At 52.3% G+C, this 18,619-nt stretch overlaps 1 protein-coding gene and 1 long non-coding RNA gene across 22 annotated transcripts in view; one reads left to right on the plus strand and one right to left on the minus strand.

Moving 5' to 3' along the window:
- Positions 1 to 3,975: 3,975 nt before the first annotated feature.
- Positions 3,976 to 5,624, plus strand: LOC139594616 (uncharacterized). 19 transcript variants are annotated; one of them, XR_011680691.1, is made up of 11 exons: positions 3,976 to 4,232; positions 4,271 to 4,309; positions 4,348 to 4,386; positions 4,425 to 4,507; positions 4,546 to 4,628; positions 4,667 to 4,749; positions 4,788 to 4,870; positions 4,909 to 5,011; positions 5,144 to 5,284; positions 5,329 to 5,484; positions 5,528 to 5,624. It is a non-coding gene; the product is annotated as an uncharacterized lncRNA (long non-coding RNA). The 19 variants fall into 19 exon arrangements; XR_011680684.1 differs by lacking the exons at positions 4,271 to 4,309; positions 4,348 to 4,386 and having other exon boundaries at positions 4,909 to 5,035; positions 5,163 to 5,284; XR_011680683.1 differs by lacking the exons at positions 4,271 to 4,309; positions 4,348 to 4,386.
- A 1,272-nt stretch (positions 5,625 to 6,896) lies between these two features.
- Positions 6,897 to 18,619, minus strand: part of NEGR1 (neuronal growth regulator 1) — a 193,621-nt gene continuing 181,898 nt past the window's right edge. For all 3 annotated transcript variants that reach the window (XM_071436991.1, XM_071436992.1, XM_071436990.1), the window contains one exon: positions 6,897 to 16,804. In XM_071436991.1, the coding sequence (XP_071293092.1) occupies positions 16,680 to 16,804 (125 nt within the window). In that variant the 3' untranslated portion in view covers positions 6,897 to 16,679. The remainder of the gene's footprint in view (positions 16,805 to 18,619) is intronic.

Raw genomic sequence — 18,619 nt, forward strand, 5'->3', positions numbered from 1 at the left:
GCCTGGACAGAGAAGGGGGAAATGGCTCTTGGTTCCCTCAGCTGTGCAAACAGTGCCCATTTTCCCTGCCCTGGTTTGCAGTTTTTCCCTGGAGGTGCCTCCCTGGTGCCCCAGGAATGCCTTTGCCTGGTTTCTCCCTTTCCCATTGCTGCCCTGCACAGGTGGAGCTGCCTCCTCCCCACCCTGCCCCTCTCATTGCTTTTTCTGGTGGAACAGAGATTTTAACAAAATCTCTCCCCCAGGTCCTGTCCCTGTTTCCCCCTGTGAAACATCCAGGGGGGCTGGAGTGAGTTATTAACACAGTGAGATTATTGTGTTTATTCCAATTTCACTGCTCACAGCTCAGCACAAAGACAGCACTGCCTCATAATTCCTAATGAATCACCTCAAAACCACACTTTCATTGCTTGTCTGCGAGTATTTTTGTTTCCCTGGGCTATTTTTGGCTCTAATCTCTGCTGTATCATCCAGGTGTTGCTGTGCGTGGGCTGCTCAGTGCTGGGCTGGGTGTTTGGGGTTTATTTATTCCTTGGGGTTGTCTGGGGAGGTGCTGCTGGCCCGAGCCCTGTGCTCAGGGAAGGGATGCTGTGGGGTGGGGAGCTCTGAGCCAGGTGTGCCCCAGGTGTGCTCTGCACCCCCTGCCCGCTGAGGGAGGATTCACACCCCAGCAAGGTGCCCTGGTGTTGGGAAGGAGGAAAGTTTGACCAGAAAGTCTCACAGATGTGTGTGTGCTTAGCAGAAAGATTTTTAAATGTAGAATCTGATGAAGGAATAGAGATGGAAGCAAGTTTTGATACAGAAGACAAGAATTGCTGAGCCAGCCTCACTGGATAACCAAGGAGGCACAGGGTGTGGGAGTTAGAAGGGGTTTGTATGGCTTAGAGCAAAGGATAAACCCACCCCAAACATGAAGATGTTTTTACCAAGCACAAAGAGAGCACAGGCAAACAGGGCAGCAAATGTGGCAAGGAGAAAAAAGGGCTCAGAATTTTCCACTGCAAGAAAACTGAGAAACAACTCCCAGCTTAAACTGTGATGTACTGACTGTGAGTGACTGGAGATCAGTGACATGAATATGGGAATTACAGCAGTTATGATGGGCTGTAGATAATAGTTAAGGTGTGGATTGGTTCTGCTGTGTGAAAGCGCTCAGCAAAGAAAAGTTTATAATGTATTGTGACCAAAAGAAAAGTATAGAATGCAATGTAACAAAAGAGAAATATATAATGCATTTGTAACCTAAACTAAGGGTGTCCAGGCCTGCCTGCAGCTGGAGCTGACAGCTGTGGGCACAGCTCTGCCACCCACCACCCTGGACTGCTGGAACACCTTGGATGCAATAAACTGCATTTTGGACACAATAAACTGCATCTTGGACACAATAAACTGCATTTCGGAGAGACACCTGGAGTCCCACATCTCTCATTCAGGCTCTTACAGCCCAGGACCAGAGGGGTTTGTGCTCAGGGTGGGGCTGTGTCCCGCCCTCAGTTCCCTGATGGAAAACAGGAGGGAAAATGCCAAACTCTGCCAGGGCAGAGGGAGAATGGACAGCTGCAGGCTCTCAGAGATGGGCTGTGCTTGAATTGAGGGGCACTGCAGCTGAAGGAGGGATTGGGATGGGAAACTGGGGAGAAATCCCTCCCTGGCAGGCTGGGATGGGATTGCCAGAGCAGCTGGGGCTGCCCTGGATCCCTGGCAGTGCCCAAGGCCAGGCTGGACACTGGGACAGTGGGAGGTGTCCCTGCCATGGCAGGGGGGCACTGGGTGGGGTTTAAGTCCCTTCCAACCCAACCCAACCCCATCTGGGATATTCCGTGCTCTGTCCTTGCCCTAATCTTTCACTGAGCTTGGGTGGGATGTGTCTCACAGCTCTGGCTCCAGCAGGCAAAGCCCCTTTGTAGAAGAACATTTCACTCACAGGTGATGCCACTGGACCATGTTTGGGCAGCATATCCTGACTATATTCCAGATATCCTGAATATATTCTGGATACTATGACTATATTCCGGATATCCTGAATATATTCCAGATACTCTGACCATATTCTGGATATCCTGAATATATACCAGATATCCTGACTATATTCCAGATACCCTGACTATATTCCAGATACCCTGACTATATTCCAGATATCCTGACTATATTCCAGATACTCTGACTATATTCCAGATACCCTGAATATGTTCCAGATACTCTGACTATATTCCGGATACCCTGACTATATTCCAGATATCCTGAATATATTCCGGATACTATGACTATATTCCAGATATCCTGAATACATTCCGGATATCCTGAATATATTCCAGATATCCTGACTATATTCCAGATACTCTGAATATATTCCAGATATCCTGACTATATTCCAGATATCCTGAATATATTCCAGATACTCTGACTATATTCCAGATACTCTGACTATATTTCAGATACCTTGAATATATTCCAGATACTCTGACCATATTCTGGATATCCTGACTATATTCCAGATACTCTGAATATATTCCAGATATCCTGACTATATTTCAGATATCTTGAATATATTCCAGATACTCTGACCATATTCTGGATATCCTGACTATATTCCAGACACCCTGACTATCTTTGGCCACTCAGATCACTGCAGTGCCAGTATCAGCGAGGTGCCCCAGGAAAGCACAGGTCCTTACCCTCAGCCCCTCGGGTTATCCCAGCATCACTCACATCACCCTCTCATCCCTGTGCATTTGCAGGAGCTGCAGGAACAGGTGATGGTTTCCCTGGGAGTGGCTGCTCCATGTGCCAGGGCTCTGAGCAGGGCTGAGGGGCAGGGAGGGACACAGAGGCTGCATTGTCCAACCTGGGCCATTCCCCAGCTGGATGAGCTGTGCAGGACACTGGTGCTCCCTGGAAATCCTTGTGAACAATGAAGGAAAAGCTGCTCCAAACCCCAGCTTCATTAGGGTTGGGCTTTGGAAGCTCAGAAAATGTGATTTTATGACTGACCTGGGTTCCTCCCTCAGACTTCCAGGAGCCTTTTTCAGCACATCAGAGACTGAAGGAGCCACAGCCAAGATCTCCTGACCAGCCTGGGCTGGGTGAGCAGCCCCAGTGAGCCCTCAGGGGTCACTGCAGCAGGATGGGGCTGTGGGGATGCCCTGCTGAAATTCCAGATATCAGTTTCATCCTGCAGTTCGTGCCACACAACCCTCACGAACCCCTTCACCCTGCCTGAGACATTTTGAAAGCTGAAATAATTCTGTGTGTTACAGTTCTGCAGCGAGCAATGCTTTATATGGAATAGGTGTCCTGTCCTTTAACATGAATTCTTCACTTTTAGAAAAGAATTCCACCAGATGCATAATTTGTCTAACTACAAATCTAATTTGCAATTGAGGTTGATTTTTCCACTAGATGGTTTTGATTTTGGCAAGGTTTCCTTGGGAAACCACAGGAATTCCACAGAGCCCAAGACACCTGAATCTTTGAGGGGAGCACCTGCTGCAGCCCCCTGGAAGGTCACTGGGATGGTCACGTTTCATTGGGCAGCTCCTCTCTGTCGGGGTGTGAGAGATTTCCAAAGTTAATTACGAAATCTTTGCCATTAAATATTCAGCAACGCTTATTTTTGAGTACCTCCGGTTTAATTTAGGTCCCTTGAAATTTTAATATCTGGCTTTAATATTTAATAGTGCCCTGAGATGGGTGTAGGAATTTAAAGTCTATGCTTTGAATGAAAGGAATCCTGGATTTCTTTATGGAAAAGGCTGAGATGGAGGGTTGAGGGAAGGGTCTGCCTTGAAAGGACCCAACTCATCCTACACGTGTGTATTTTATGTGGAGGGGCACTGTAGGGCTCACTCTGCTCTAATTAAGGCCTCTCATTTATTAAAACATCTTACACACGTTTGCAGCACAGCACCAAAAATGAGAAGCATTATGATAATTTTTAAGGTTGCTTTTTTCTTCTGGGAGGGGGATTAGCTGCCCAATTAACACCCACCATTAATTTGGGAGCTGCACTCAGAGTGAAATGAGTAACACAGGATTTGTGGAGTTATTTAAGAATCTACACTAAACTCACTTCCTTTTCAAACCAAGAGAGAGTCAAAAAGCACTAAAGCACTTGGAAAAGTCTGGTGAGCTGCTGGGGTTCAGTGTTCAGAGGCTGCAGGGGAGCCTGGAGCTGGCGGAGCATGGGGATTAACAGGGTTCAGGGTAAGGATGGGGAGTGAGCCTGGCAGTGACAGGTTCAGGGTAAGGATGGGTTTGAGCCTGGGATTGACAGGTTCAGGGTAAGGATGGGCTGTGAGCCTGGCAGTGACAGGTTCAGGGTAAGGATGGGTTTGAGCCTGGGATTGACAGGTTCAGGGTAAGGATGGGCTGTGAGCCTGGCAGTGACAGGTTCAGGGTAAGGATGGGTTTGAGCCTGGCAGTGACAGGTTCAGGGTAAGGATGGGCTGTGAGCCTTGCCTGGCATTGACAGGTTCAGGGTAAGGATGGGCTGTGAGCCTGGCAGTGACAGGTTCAGGGTAAGGATGGGTTTGAGCCTGGGATTGACAGGTTCAGGGTAAGGATGGGCTGTGAGCCTTGCCTGGCATTGACAGGTTCAGGGTAAGGATGGGCTGTGAGCCTGGCAGTGACAGGTTCAGGGTAAGGATGGGTTTGAGCCTGGGATTGACAGGTTCAGGGTAAGGATGGGCTGTGAGCCTTGCCTGGCATTGACAGGTTCAGGGTAAGGATGGGGAGTGAGCCTGGCATTGACAGGTTCAGGGTAAGGATGGGTTTGAGCCTGGGATTGACAGGTTCAGGGTAAGGATGGGCTGTGAGCCTTGCCTGGGATTGACAGGTTCAGGGTAAGGATGGGCTGTGAGCCTGGCAGTGACAGGTTCAGGGTAAGGATGGGTTTGAGCCTGGGATTGACAGGTTCAGGGTAAGGATGGGCTGTGAGCCTTGCCTGGCATTGACAGGTTCAGGGTAAGGATGGGCTGTGAGCCTGGCAGTGACAGGTTCAGGGTAAGGATGGGCTGTGAGCCTTGCCTGGCATTGACAGGTTCAGGGTAAGGATGGGTTTGAGCCTGGCATTGACAGGCTCAGGGTAAGGATGGGCTGTGAGCCCTGTCCAGGGATTGACAGGTTCAGGGTAAGGATGGGCTGTGAGCCGTGCCTGGCATTGACAGGTTCAGGGTAAGGATGGGCTGTGAGCCTGGCAGTGACAGGTTCAGGGTAAGGATGGGCTGTGAGCCTTGCCTGGGATTGACAGGCTCAGGGTAAGGATGGGCTGTGAGCCTGGCATTGACAGGTTCAGGGTAAGGATGGGCTGTGAGCCCTGCCTGGCATTGACAGGTTCAGGGTAAGGATGGGCTGTGAGCCTGGCATTGACAGGTTCAGGGTAAGGATGGGCTGTGAGCCTGGCATTGACAGGCTCAGGGTAAGGATGGGCTGTGAGCCTGGCATTGACAGGTTCAGGGTAAGGATGGGCTGTGAGCCTGGGATTGACAGGTTCAGGGTAAGGATGGGTTTGAGCCTTGCCTGGCATTGACAGGTTCAGGGTAAGGATGGGCTGTGAGCCTGGCATTGACAGGTTCAGGCTAAGGATGAGCTCTGAGCCGTGCCTGGAGAGCTCTGCCCCAGCCATAGGGAAAGGGAAAACTCCCCTGGAGGGGCTGTTGGAACCCAGGACATTCCTCTGGCTGCCCTGGAGGGCTCCAGACCCTGGGGGCTCAGGGACCTTGGCACAGAGTCAAAACCACCTGTGCCTTCTATTTTAGTGCATGGAAACAATTCCCAACTTTGTGTGAAGAGGCACAAGCCACAAGGGTTTGAGTAGAATGGCAGTGAATTTGTCACAGGGTGAAAATGTAGAATTTTGGGGTTTTTAGAATGGGGGTTCAAGAGGCAAGATGGAGGAATTTGGGCATGTCCTGTCCTTCTCCTTCTTCTTGTCCTCCATCTTCTGCTGTGATGGTGACACTTTTGGATTGGTTTAGAGGAGAGACAGACTGTCTAACATAGGGGATAGGTATTGGAACATTATTGTAAATAAAGTACAGGTTGTTCTTAGTATGAAAAGCCAACAGCACCCCAAGGCAGGGACTGTGCCACAACCCGACCTGCTGGACAGATCTCAGCAGGTCAGAGAAAGAATGGAACAGATAAGAGAAAATAAACAACCTTAAAAAGCAGAACCGAGGAATGTCGACTTCTTTAGTTGTGGGGCTGGGAGAAAAAAAACCAACTTTCTAATACCTTGGGGTCATCTAAACCACAGAAACCCCAGAGGTGTGGGACCAGGCTGGGGGTGCTGCCAAAGAGCCAGAGGATGAGCGTGACAAGGAAGAACAGCAGCACAGGGAAGGGCAGCTGTGGGACACACAGGGATGAAGGCTGGGAGGAGCAGCCTGGGCCAGTCCTGTGCTGCACTTTCCTGGTGCCAGAGCTCCTCATGGCCCCGTTTGTGCACCCAGATGTTCCCTCCCAGCTCCTGCTGCCCCAGCTCCAGGGCTTTGGCTATGCCCAGGATGTGGGCTCAGCCACTCTGTGTGCCAAGGAGATGCTCTCGTGTCAGATGTGGGAATGGCATCCCTGAGGTGGCCGTAGTCCCTGCCGGGTCTGCAGGGCTCCTGGAGCCAGGTGGGAATGGGGCTCTGCTCCAGGGACCAGGGACAGGAGGGCAGCAAGGACTGAGGCTGTGCAGGGCACCTTCAGCTTGGCTGCTGGCAGAGTTTCCATGGGAAATGTCAGGCATTGCAGCAGCTGCCCAGGGCAGGGGTGAGCGCCCATCCCTGGGGGATTTAACAGCCTGGGCATGTGGCACCTGGGGACACGGGGCAGTGTGGCCTGGGCAGTGCTGGGCATGGCTGCATTTGGGGATCTCAGAGGGCTTTTCCAGCCTCAACAGCTCCATGGTTCCCTGGGATGTATCCTGGCTTTTCCAGCCTGAACAGCTCCATGGTTCCCTGGGATGTATCTTGGCTTTTTCAACATGAACAGCTCCATGGTTCCCTGGGATGTATCCTGGCTTTTCCAACATGAACAGCTCCATGGTTCCCTGGGATGTATCCTGGCTTTTCCAGCCTGAACAGCTCCATGGTTCCAGGGGATGTATCCCATTCATTGCAAAGGAGAAGAGGCTGAGTGTCAGCTCTGATGGCAGTGGTGCTGTTTAAATCCTGCAGCTGTTGTAGATCCCTTCCAGGGAAATACCCCATTCCATTCCATTCCATTCCATTCCATTCCATTCCATTCCATTCCATTCCATTCCATCCCCCTTTTCCTGAGAACGCCCACCCTGCTGCTCTCCAGGGGCTGTGGATGTTCCTGCCCGGCTCAAGGTGGGCTTTGAAAGGTCAGAAAATGTGATTTTATACCAGACCTGGAGGCACACCCTGTCCTTTCTCCCGTGGCACTTTGCTGAAGCCGTCCTGGATGGGGGATTGTCCCTGAGGGAAGAGGCAGCTCAGGAAAGGGAAGCTGGGGAGTGGGAGCAATTCAGGCTTGAAGAAGTGACAAAGAAGGGAAGAGTGCCGAGGCCTCTGATGGAAATTCATCAGCTCCCGGCTGAATAAGGAGCTGTGAATCTCTTTGAGTGCAGCAGCTCTGCCAGCTTGCAAAGGAGCAGATGTGCTCACAAGATGGATAGTTGCAAATAGTCAAAATACTGTTTTTTGGGCGTTTTTGTGCTTTAGTGATTATCTTTTTTCATCTAAAATAAATCCAGATTGTGCATAGGCTGGAAAACAAAATAACAATATTTGGAGAGTGGGAGTGTTTATTTAACAGGTGGCCTATTTAGCAAATGGTTTACTCCTACAAAAATAATATTCCTGCAGGATCCTGCAGCAGTGATTGGGAACATCTGAGAGCAGGAAGGCGTTTTGGGGGGTGATTGCTCCGTGTGGGCTCGGGGTGGGCTGCTTTAATTAAGAACATCTGCAGGAGCACTTTGCTGAGTGCATCTGCATCTCTAATTGACTGGGAGGGGTGCTGGGCCCTGGAGAGTCCCCCCTTCCCTGGGAGCAGGGACCCCAAGGATGGCTTTGTAAGGGACACTGGGATATTCCCTACAACAGGATGTCATCCCTGTCATTCCCAGGAATTTATCCCATGGAGGGAACAAGCAGGAAGATGCCCTGGTGGAAAAGGGGAAGGGCAGGAGCTGAGCTGATCCCAGCATTTCCCTAGGGCTGTTTTTTGGTGCAAGTCGCTCTTTGCCCCTCAGTCACCAGCTCCAGCCTTGGGGTTTGCAGGAATGTTGAGGGGTTTTGGGAATTGGAGGGCTCTGCAGGACAGTGGTGTCCCCATGCTGGGGCCAGGTCCTGCCCCAGAGCAAAGCTGTGTTCCCTGCTCTGGCTGTGCTGCCTGTGCTGGAAGCTGAGCTGGGAGCTGTTTAATAGCAATATTTTGGGTGGCCAGGGGATAATTACAGACCTGGCTCCCTCCAAGGCCTGGCTTTCTTTGTTTTCAGCTGTGCCTCTTGACATTCAGCAAATACTAATGACTCCATGCTGTGGGGTTTTTTCACCTAGGCCATAAATAGCTCCTCCAGAGGCACTGTCCATCCCCACTGGATGGTCCTTAAGGTCCCTTCCAGCCCAAACCTCTCCATGACCCTGTGATAAAGTCACTGGTAATGAGCAGCACCTGTTTTGGTGGGCTGTGGTTTGGTTTTGCTTGTCTGCCTCAGCTTGTGGAAAGAATTATTTTCCAAAATGTTTGTAATCCATTGGAATATTGAAGCACTTGTCAGAACTCCCGGGTTTTTCCAGAGGCCTGAGCATTAAATTCAGGTAAAGTGCCTTTGATGACAGAGATAATGAACACAACAAGTGATTATTAAGTTGGAGCAGCCCGAATTCTTGACATTCATTTGAGGTCTCCCCCAGTATTTATCTGATCTGTCATTTACAGCAGTGATGCCATGATTTTGGGTGGGAGAGGATTAGAAATGGAGGAAGTTTTGGAAGAGTTTGGGAGAAAGGCTGGGTTGTTTTTTTGGGCTGGCCAACCCAGCCCTTTGGAGGAGCCAAACAGGAGGGGAAGAGCCTGGCAGCAATGCTGGCACCTTCCCCCACATGGCAAAAGGATTCCTCTGCTCCAGCCCCAGCTGGATAAGGAGGCAGGGAAAGGAATTTAACTCAGGATCCCAGTTCCCAGAGAAATGAACACATTTGGGATGCTCAGAGCCAGGTCCTGTGTGCTCCGTGGGGATCTCAGCTGAGAACAAAGCCCAGGCCTGCGGTGGAGCCCTGTTCCCTCCATCCCCTGGGAAATCACCCTCTGCTCTTTCCTCCTGTCTCTGGGGTGCCTGTCCTGGTGCCCGGGGAGCCCTGAGTGTGCTGGATGCCCTCTCAGAGCGCTCAGTGCACAGTCCCCTCTCCCTGCTCCTCGTGCTCATTAACCTTTGCTGGAGTGCTGCTGCTGCGCTCCTGCAGAAGGTCAAAGCCCTCAGCTGTGATTTTCCCGAGGCATTAAGAGTGTGATCTGCAATCTCGTGGAGAGAAGTGCTGCAGCAGGAGAGCTCTCAGGGCCCCTCACTGTGCTGTGCCTCCCCGCACAGGGAGAGCAGCCCGGGGGGATTAACAGCGGGAAATTAATTCTGAAATGAGCTCTGACAGCCGGGGCTCTGCACAGCGCTGCTGGGGCTGCACACAGAGGGGCTCACAGGGGCTGGGGACACCCACTGGGGCTGGGGGCACCCACTGGGACTGGGGACACCACAGGGGCTGTGGGGCAGCTGCTGGGGCTGTGGGACACCCACTGGGGCTGGGGGACACCCACTGGGGCTGGGGGCACCCACTGGGACTGGGGACACCCCTGGGGCTGTGGGGCAGCTGCTGGGGCTGTGGGGACACCCACTGGGGCTGTGGGACACCCACTGGGGCTGTGGGGCAGCTGCTGGGGCTGGGGGACACCCACTGGGGCTGTGGGACTCCCACTGGGGCTGGGGGACACCCCTGGGGCTGTGGGACTCCCACTGGGGCTGGGGGACACCACAGGGGCTGTGGGGCAGCTGCTGGGGCTGGGGACAGGCTCAGGAGCTGGTCCTGCTCTCTGTGACATCAGCAGTTCTGTGTGACATCATCTCCTCTGTGTGACATCAGCCCCTCCATGTGTGACATCAGCTCCTCTCTGTGATATCAGCCATGCCCTGTGACATCAGCCATTCTCTGTGACATCAGCCCCTCCATGTGACAGCAGCCGCTCCGTGTGACAGAGAGTCTGTTCAGGTGGAGCTGGGAGCCAGGGAAGAAAGGGGAGCTCAGCCCTGTGGGCACCAGGGGGGTCTCTGCCATTGTCTGGGTCTGATGGCTTCTTTAGGGGGCAGAGGATGGGCTGGGAGCCCAGCCTGGGCTGCAAGAAATAGGGAGCAAGAGATGGGGACCAAGAAATAGGGAGCAAGAGATGGGGACCAAGAAATAGGGAGCAAGAGATGGGGATCAAGAAATAGGGAGCAAGAAATGGGAGTGGAGAGAAGGGCACAAAGACATGGGGACCAAGAGATGGGGAAGGAGAGAAAGGGACCAAGAGATGGGGACCAAGAAATAGGCACCAAGAGATGGGAAAAGAGAGAAAGGAAAGGAACCAAGAGATGGGGATCAAGAGATGGGAAAGAGAGAAAGGGACCAAGAGATGGGGATCAAGAAATAGGGACCAAGAGAAGGGGACCAAGAGATGGAAAGGAGAGAAAGGGACCAAGAGTTGGGGACTAAGAGATGGAAAGGAGAGAAGGGCACCAAGAGATGGGGGCCAAGAGAAGGGGGCCAAGAGACAGGGATCAAAAGATGGGAATGAAGAGACAGGGACAAAACCCCAGGGACCAGGACCCAGAGTGCAAGGCCTCAGGAGCAGCATACAGGAAGGTGCCCAGTCCCATCACACACTTTGTCTTTCTGCCACTCCTAACACAAAGTACAGGGGAGGATACGTGCACCTGTCCTGCTAAAAGTCATTTCTAAACAGGGAACCGCAGGGATTTAGGATCCATAATTTTTGGCAAACAGACATTAAATCCTCTTTACACAGAAAACAGTGGCAAGCAAGAGCCATTGCTCCCCAGCCTCCCAGGCTCTGTTTTTAAACATTTTTTGGGGAGGGATTTGCAGTAATTTACTCCAAAGTTAATTTTTTCCCCACTTATGGTAACAAATGTGAAAAGGTCAAGGATAATGAAAGAGCAGTGAATTTGAAATGCTCTGGAAGAATAACTCAGTGCTTTTAGCAGCTCACTGAAACAGGGGAGGAGGAAAAGCAGCTCCTTCAAGGACTGAGGGCTTTGCCAGCCTAATGAAGCGTGCTGCCTCCTTAAACCCAAATCCCTGCAAGGACCGGGCTCCTTAGGGGGGTGGAGCAGCTCCTGCCCGGCCCCAGCTGAAGGGACACATCCCAAAAGCTGAGCACCCCTCAAAGGCTGCCCCTCCAAGCCAGAGTTACCCACCCTGCAACGAGGAGAGGCTGGTTTATATTAAAAAAGCCACAAAACAGAGGGAGGGGAGGCTGGCCCCGCCATCCCACCCTCAGCCACCCACTGGAAAACGAGGCTGCTGCTGCTCCATCTCTGCCTGGAGGGTTGTTCTCACTCGGGGCTCACACTGAAGTGCCTGTCGTGGGGATTAATGGGACCAGCGTGCCTCTAATGGTGCTGGGAGGGGGGCAGCTGATGGCTCTGCACAGAAATCACAGGGTGTCCGTGCCAGCTGTGCTTGGTTTGCTGAGAAATCCTAAAAGGAGGGAGCAGATTTCCCCCTCCGGGTACTGACTGGAATAAAGATCCTCACTGCAGGCAGCGTGGGAGCTGGGAAAGGAGAGCAGGGGGGTAATGAGTGTCCCAGCACCTGGCTGATGAGGGGAGCCCCTGTGGCTGGGGCAGCACTGCGCTGTCCCCTCGCTGTCCTTGCTGCTGCAGAGGGGTCATTTCTGCTGTCCCCGTGCTGGGCTGGGAAGCTGGGCACACTTTGGGCTGGGCTGGTTGTCACAGCTGCTCCTGGAGGGTTCTGAGTGCCTGTGGGAGAGCCCAGCCCTGCTGTGCCCGGCCGTGGGCAGGGAGGGAGGCAGGGCCCTGTCACACCGCTCCCGTCCCCAGAGGGCTGGGAATGAGCTGGATAAACCCGGGGACAGCTCTGGCACTGGGGCATGACGGGGCCCAGATCAGCGCCTGGGGCTGGCCTGCACCCCCTGAGCCCCCAGGCAGAGCCCCAGGGCCTGGCCCGGCCTGGCCCAGCCAAGGGCAGAGCAGCTGGAACTGCTCCATCCCCTAATGCAGATTTTCATCCTGCCGCTGACGGGAACGCTCCCTCTGCCCTGAAATATGAATGACTGAGAACTCAGCTCATGAGAGGTGGCAAATATGCTGATCTCCGCATCTTTTAACACGAGAATTTTCTAATAAGAAGGAGCCTTGGAGCCCTTCATGAATTAGGCATCAGGAGCCAGAGCAAACAGCGCTGAAGGTGCCCCAGTAAAGCCTTGCTCACACAGAGCTCCGAGAGCAGGATTTGCTGAGAATCCCTTCCCCAGCAGCCCCTGTGCCACTGCCTTGCCCTGGCTGTTTCCAGGTGGATTATGGACTTTCCTGGCTGCAGAGCAAATCCCTGCCCTGCCCCTGGAGCTCAGGGCAGGAGCACAAACCAGGAGCCAGCCCAGCACGGCCAAGGTCCCTGTCCCACCACATCCCCCTTGCTCTTGGCCAAGTCCAGGGCCAGCTCCTCCCTGCCCTGCCAGCACTCGTCCCTCTGCTCTCAATACTAAGGCAGAATGGAGAATTTTTAACTCCTGGTTTTAAATTCCCTTTTTTGGCCAACATTTCCCTGTTTCCCAGGATCCTGTGTTGCCAGCTGCAGCAGGAGAGGCTGTGGGTTGTGGCCCCGTTCCCACAGCCCTGTGGGATTGGGAAGCACCCAGACCCCTCACCCTGTCCCCCCTCAGAGGGATTTGGGTGCGAGGGGCACATGGGAGAGGATGTGGCAGTTTTTGGTGGCACCACAGCCCTGCCAGCCCCGCGGCAAACCCTGCAGTGCTGGAGCGCCAGGCTCAGCTCCATCCTCTCCCCACTCCTCCTCACACATGGCAGTTCATGCAAGGATTTTAAAACTGTTGAAGATTCTTTTGAAAGAAATGCTTCCCCACCCTCCCCTTTTCTTTTTCTTTTTTTGTTTTTCCTCCAAAGAAGCACCCCCCTCCACGGCAGCTGTGAAATTTATGGACTATTTACCTCCAGACTGGGCACAAGGCTGATCCAGCCTTAGAAGTAAATGCATACTTAGTCTTTAAGGCATATTTATCCATGTAAATACATATTTTGGTATACACATTCTTCATAACACAGTTCTGTGGGCTCTGTGGAGGTTTTGGTAGCAGAACATTTGCCATTGTCTATTTTGAACACTCGCTCAGAAAATGTGCAAAAAAAGCAGCTGTCACTGGGATGGGTTTAACACTCCTGGATCTCAAAAACAGCATCGACTCTAAAAAAAACCTATTGAAAAGTTTTAAAAAAGCTGTCTGGCTCTGAAGGATCCTGCCAAGACACAAACCCTTGGGAAGCTGCGTTTGTTGCTGAGTTGTGAGACACGCCTCAGCTGAGTGTCAGCCCAGTGCCAGGGCCAGCAGCCGTGTGACAGCAGTGTCACAGCGTGGGGACAGCCCTGAGGCACTGCACAGGAGCCCTCCCGGCCCGGGGCTCCAGCAGCCCGCTGGAAATGCTCAGCTGAGCCTTCTCTTGTCGTGTTGGGAAGGAGGGAACGCACAGAGCCAGCCTGGCTGGCAGACAGAGCAGGGAAGCACAGAACAAACCTTTGCCCAACGTGCCCCCACCAATGAGGGGCTGGAAGCAGCCCCAGGCACCCTCCCATCCTGCAGAGCCTGGAGTGGATGTGCCCACTCTGCTGCCCCTTTGGGAGCACAAACCCCAGCCCGTCCCAGCCCAGCTCACCCCGGCCAGGTGTGTCCCCCTGACCCCTCTGCTGCAGCTGCAGCCCTGCCCAAGCCCTGCAGAGCCCCTCAGCTCCCTGCCCCTCTCACCCCCAGCGCTCCCCTGCCTCACAAAAGCACCCCTGGCACCCAGACACAGCTCCCAGTTCTGCTGCTCTTGGGGTTTGGGGGTTTCTTTTTGGGCTTGGCGGGCAGGGTGTCCCCCACCGAGTGAAAATCAAATGTGGGACAGGGCCTCTTGTCCGTGCCACCCGGTGGCTCTCCCTGGTGTGAATGCAAACATTCAAGGCTTCACTGAATATTCTGTTTTTTCATGTTTAATCAAGCTGCTGCTCGTTCTATCCTGTTGCTGGAAAGATCAGGTTCCAAATGTCAGGAATCACTGGAATGCAGGGTTTGATCCAGCCACAGCATAGAACCCTCTCCCAGTTTTATACACATGGGTGGGGTTATCCAGAGCCTCGTTTCTTCCTTCATAAAACTGCACTGACACAAGACTTCCTGCAGCACCACTGTTTCTAGTGAATGGATTCTGAAATAGAGCACTTTAAAGCTGCAATACAAGAGAGATGGGGGTATCAGGACTGATAAGCTCATTTGAGGTGAGTCTGTACCCTTTCCTTACAGCAGAATGGGTTCGTTCATGTTATTCCAGGTTTTAAAAAGTGCCACATTTCTGAAAACAGCAACTGCTTGGCACACGGCTGTGAATCATAAGAGAAATAATACAGCCTGTCACTGACCACATGCAGAGTGACCCAGGATGTTTTATTGCCATCTGTTGGAGTGAACATCTCTGCTCTCTCAGCAGGGACAGCAGAGGCGCTGCACCTCCTGGCTGTGCACTGGCCTGGGACAGCTCAGACTGAGCCCAGCGAGCTCCGAGCCCTCCTTGCTGGAAAAAAGGGGATTTTGGGACTGCTGAGTGTTCCCAGGGCCCAGCTGGGGCTGCTCACTGCCAGCACCTGCTGTGAGCAGGAAAAGTGGGGAACTGGGAAATTCCAGCCGCCTGCTGGAGCTCAAACACAGAGCCTGGGAGCGATGATCACAGTGAAAGTGGTGCTGCCCCACCCAAGGCCAGGCTGGACGGGGCTTGGAGCAGCCTGGGATAGTGGAGGTGTCCCTGGATAGTGGACATGTCCCTGTCCCTGTCTCTGTCCCTGTCCCTGTCAGGGGTGGGATGGGATGGGCACTGAGGTCCCTCCCAGCCCAACCCAAGCCAGCCCAGCCCAGGATTCTGTGATAAGGATTTTGCTATTCCTGCTGTCAGTAGTTGTTGGTGAGCAGGTCAGGAGCTCTTGGGGCCACCAGGGGATGTGGTGCCCAAGGGCTGCTGGCCACGGCCACGCCAGTGAGTGACACGGGTGGCAGCTCTGTGTGAGCTGTGAGCAGCACCTCACACCAGCGCCGTGCAGGGCTGTGAAGGATGGTGCACCATGGCACAGGATTTCTGGGCTGATCCTTCAGGGTCCCTGCACGGGATGCTGTGGGGCTGGAGGGCCAGCCCTGGCCAGGGGAGCAGGGCAGGGCCAGCCCTGGCCAGGGGAGCAGGTCCCCAAGCCCTGCCTGCCCAGGTGGCTCTCCAAGCACAGCCACGTGCCCCCAGCAGGAGCGGCCCCGCTGCTGCCACACGGATATGTGGAGAGAGAAAATTGACACTCCAGGGATTTGCAGGTGTCTCATGGTTCAAAGCATCCTTTATCATTGCTAAATCAGCCAAACCAGTACAAAATTGAGTGCAAGAAAAATACCAATTCGCGTCGGCTTTGCCAGCAATACAAAAGGGACGGTCCTGACATTTACAGCCAGGTGGGAATTTGGCTTTGGGGGAACATTCCCACATTCAAAAGGTGCCACAAAATCGTTGGAGCTCTGTTTTCTAATGGGAAATGTCGTTTTTACAGAGGTCACCTACTGCTCAGTGGTGGTGGAGGGAGGGACAGGAAGGAGCTGGTGCTGCCCATGAGCTGAGCCCTGCCCCTGGAGCAGCTCCTGCAGGGGGACAGGAGCCTTTCCTGGGGGCTCCTCTGGCCTCACCCAGACACCTCCTGTGCTCCAAAGGATGCTCCAGCATTTCCCAGAACACATTCCAGACCGGTTGGAGAGGAAGAGGAAAGTCGTGTTTCATGAAGGCACAACCATGCTGAACTGGCAGGAAGGAGGGAAGAGAACAAAAGCGGTACTGCGCAACGCAGTTATAGTACAAGGCTCATTCTTGAAACCTGAATATCATGCTAGAAGAAAATCTAGATATGTGTAATATTTTGAAGAAATATTTTGAAGGCAATATTATTCGATTTTTTTTTTTTTTTACTCAAAAAAGAACAAATGTTTTTTGTGTAAGTTTGGATAGAATGCTAGTTGAGGAGGGAACTGAATGTTTGTATTGCAGCCTTAAAGAAGCACATTTTTACTGCAATATCCTTTTTTTGTAAACTACAGTCTGCGAGTCAGCAGACCATGACTGAATGCTTCTGAAAACTTGTCGATTACAAACATGAAATCACAATTAATATCCTCTAAAAGTAATTTCAGAGTTCTCACGTCTTAAAAAAGGACAATGTGTACTGCTCCACAAGGTAATGCAGCTAATCAAAAAAAAAGGAGTCGAATTAAAGTATTTACATAATGAGCAATTCTACAGAAGGCGATCATCCCCATGTAAGCACTGATTATATCCCACGCCGCTTTTAACAAACTCTACCAGATTGGATCCAGTCATCAGCACTTTCAGAGAATCCTTAAAAGCCTTTTATGGGTCTTTACATTTAGTGCAGAAGGATGTTCTTCAGGTAGAATATGCTGCTGAGGGAGGAGAGCGTCAGCACCAGGGACCAGCAGGAGAAGAGCACCTCGGCGTGCCCGGTGATGCCGTACTGGGCCGTGCTGGGAGCTGCAAGGCAAGCACAGGGGTCAGTGGCAGTTCCCTCTCTTGGCCCCCACACTGCATCCCTCTCCACGGGTAAGGAGTTTTTCCCTCTCAGGGCAGCAGCAGGATTGCTCTGGGCGGCACAGAGAAGGCTGCCCAGCTCTGCTGCCACCTGCCCAGGGAACGGCCCCGCTTGCTCCAGCAGCTGGAATTGTTTTTAAGGCGAGCACTTAGAAACGGGAGTGCTTGGTTTTTAACCAGCTGGATAATCGATCCATCTTTAGGTTACTGAGCCTGAAGATCTGCAGTGCAATCAATGAGAGGGGACTGGATGAAGCCCTCGTGGGAAACAGCTCATTGTCTGCCCAACTCCAGAAGCCAGAGTTTGACAATGGTGCTCAGCTAAAGACATTAATACTAATTTTGAAGAAATTGTATTTATTTGTTTACCACAAAGCCTTTCTCGAATTCCTGGGCAAATGCACACGAAGTGCAAAGAGAAAGGAATCAGTGCTGAGGAGCAAGGGAGGAGCTGGTCCCTGGGACTGGGAGTGTCCCAGCTGTGCCTCAGGGATGGACCTGGCAGAAACCCTGTCCTTGACAGGACAAGAGGAACGGCCTTAAACTGAGTGAGAGCTGATTTAGACGGGACACAGGGCAGGAATTGTTCCTGGCAGGGTGGGCAGGCCATGGAATAGAATTCCCAGAGCTGCTGGGGCTGCCCCTGGGTCCCTGGCAGTGCCCAAGGCCAGGCTGGACACTGGGGCTGGAGCACCTGGGACAGTGGGAGGTGTCCCTGCCATGGCAGGGCTGGCACTGGGGGGCTTTGCAGTCCTTCCCAACCCAAACCATGCCAGGATCCTGTGAAACCCCTGGCTTTGCTCTTGGAAAGCCTCAGGCAGGAGGAGGGAGCACAAGGAGCTGCTCCCTCACCCTGCACCAAATCCTGTTTGCTTTCCCAGGATGCAGCCTCCCAGTCCCCAGCCTTGCTCAGCCCAGATCTTGGATCAAATCCCAACCACCAGGGTCCCTTTGGTTTCTGTACAGACCCCTGCAGCTCCCCTTGCAGTGTGTGACATTTTACTGGCACAGAGAATGTGACACAACCCCAAATCCTCTGCTTTCCCCCCATGCAGAAAGGCTCAGGTAATAAACCCAAAACAAAACAAGATTAAACTCGGTTTTGAAGCTTAGTTTAGTGACTGATGACTGTGACTAACTGCAGGCCAGGGCACTTCCTCTCCTCTCATTACAAAAGGACTTTCTCTGCTAAGTCAGGATGACAAATCAACCTTTAATTTATTACGAGGGCCGGGTGGGGAAGCTGAAGCATAACACAGGTGCTATTTCATTTTATGGTGTGAAGAGAGTTTCCCCAACTTAAGGATAATTTGAACTACAGTAGCTATAAAAGCCAGTGGAAAATTATGTAAATCTGATTTCCTGCATATGAACCAGCTCTGTCTTCCCAGGGCTTATTAAATCATACCTGGATTGTTTCTGCACAAAGGCAAGAGGGGAGTTAATGGGGGGAAAATGCACTGACTTGGGAGATAATAGAAAAGTTTCAGTTCCCAAAGCTGCCTAAGCAGAAGAATTGGATGGAAAAGAAACCTGAAGGAGAAGCAAACCTGGAGAAGCTTAATTATCAATTATGATGTCACACGAGGCCTACTGGATGGCACATAGTTTAAAATATTGGACTAGACTCTTAAAAATCCTTAAAAATTAATAATCTCCTGCAGAATTTTTCTTCTCCCCCTCAGAATTTTGATTATTTTTCTTGTGGCTCCCTGAATTCATTGCTGGCCAAGCAAAATGCTGTTGCTGGATATTAAT

Source organism: Agelaius tricolor, unplaced genomic scaffold, assembly GCF_023055355.1.
Source record: "Agelaius tricolor isolate 1412-34295 unplaced genomic scaffold, bAgeTri1.0.p SCAF_11, whole genome shotgun sequence".
NCBI lineage: Eukaryota > Metazoa > Chordata > Aves > Passeriformes > Icteridae > Agelaius > Agelaius tricolor.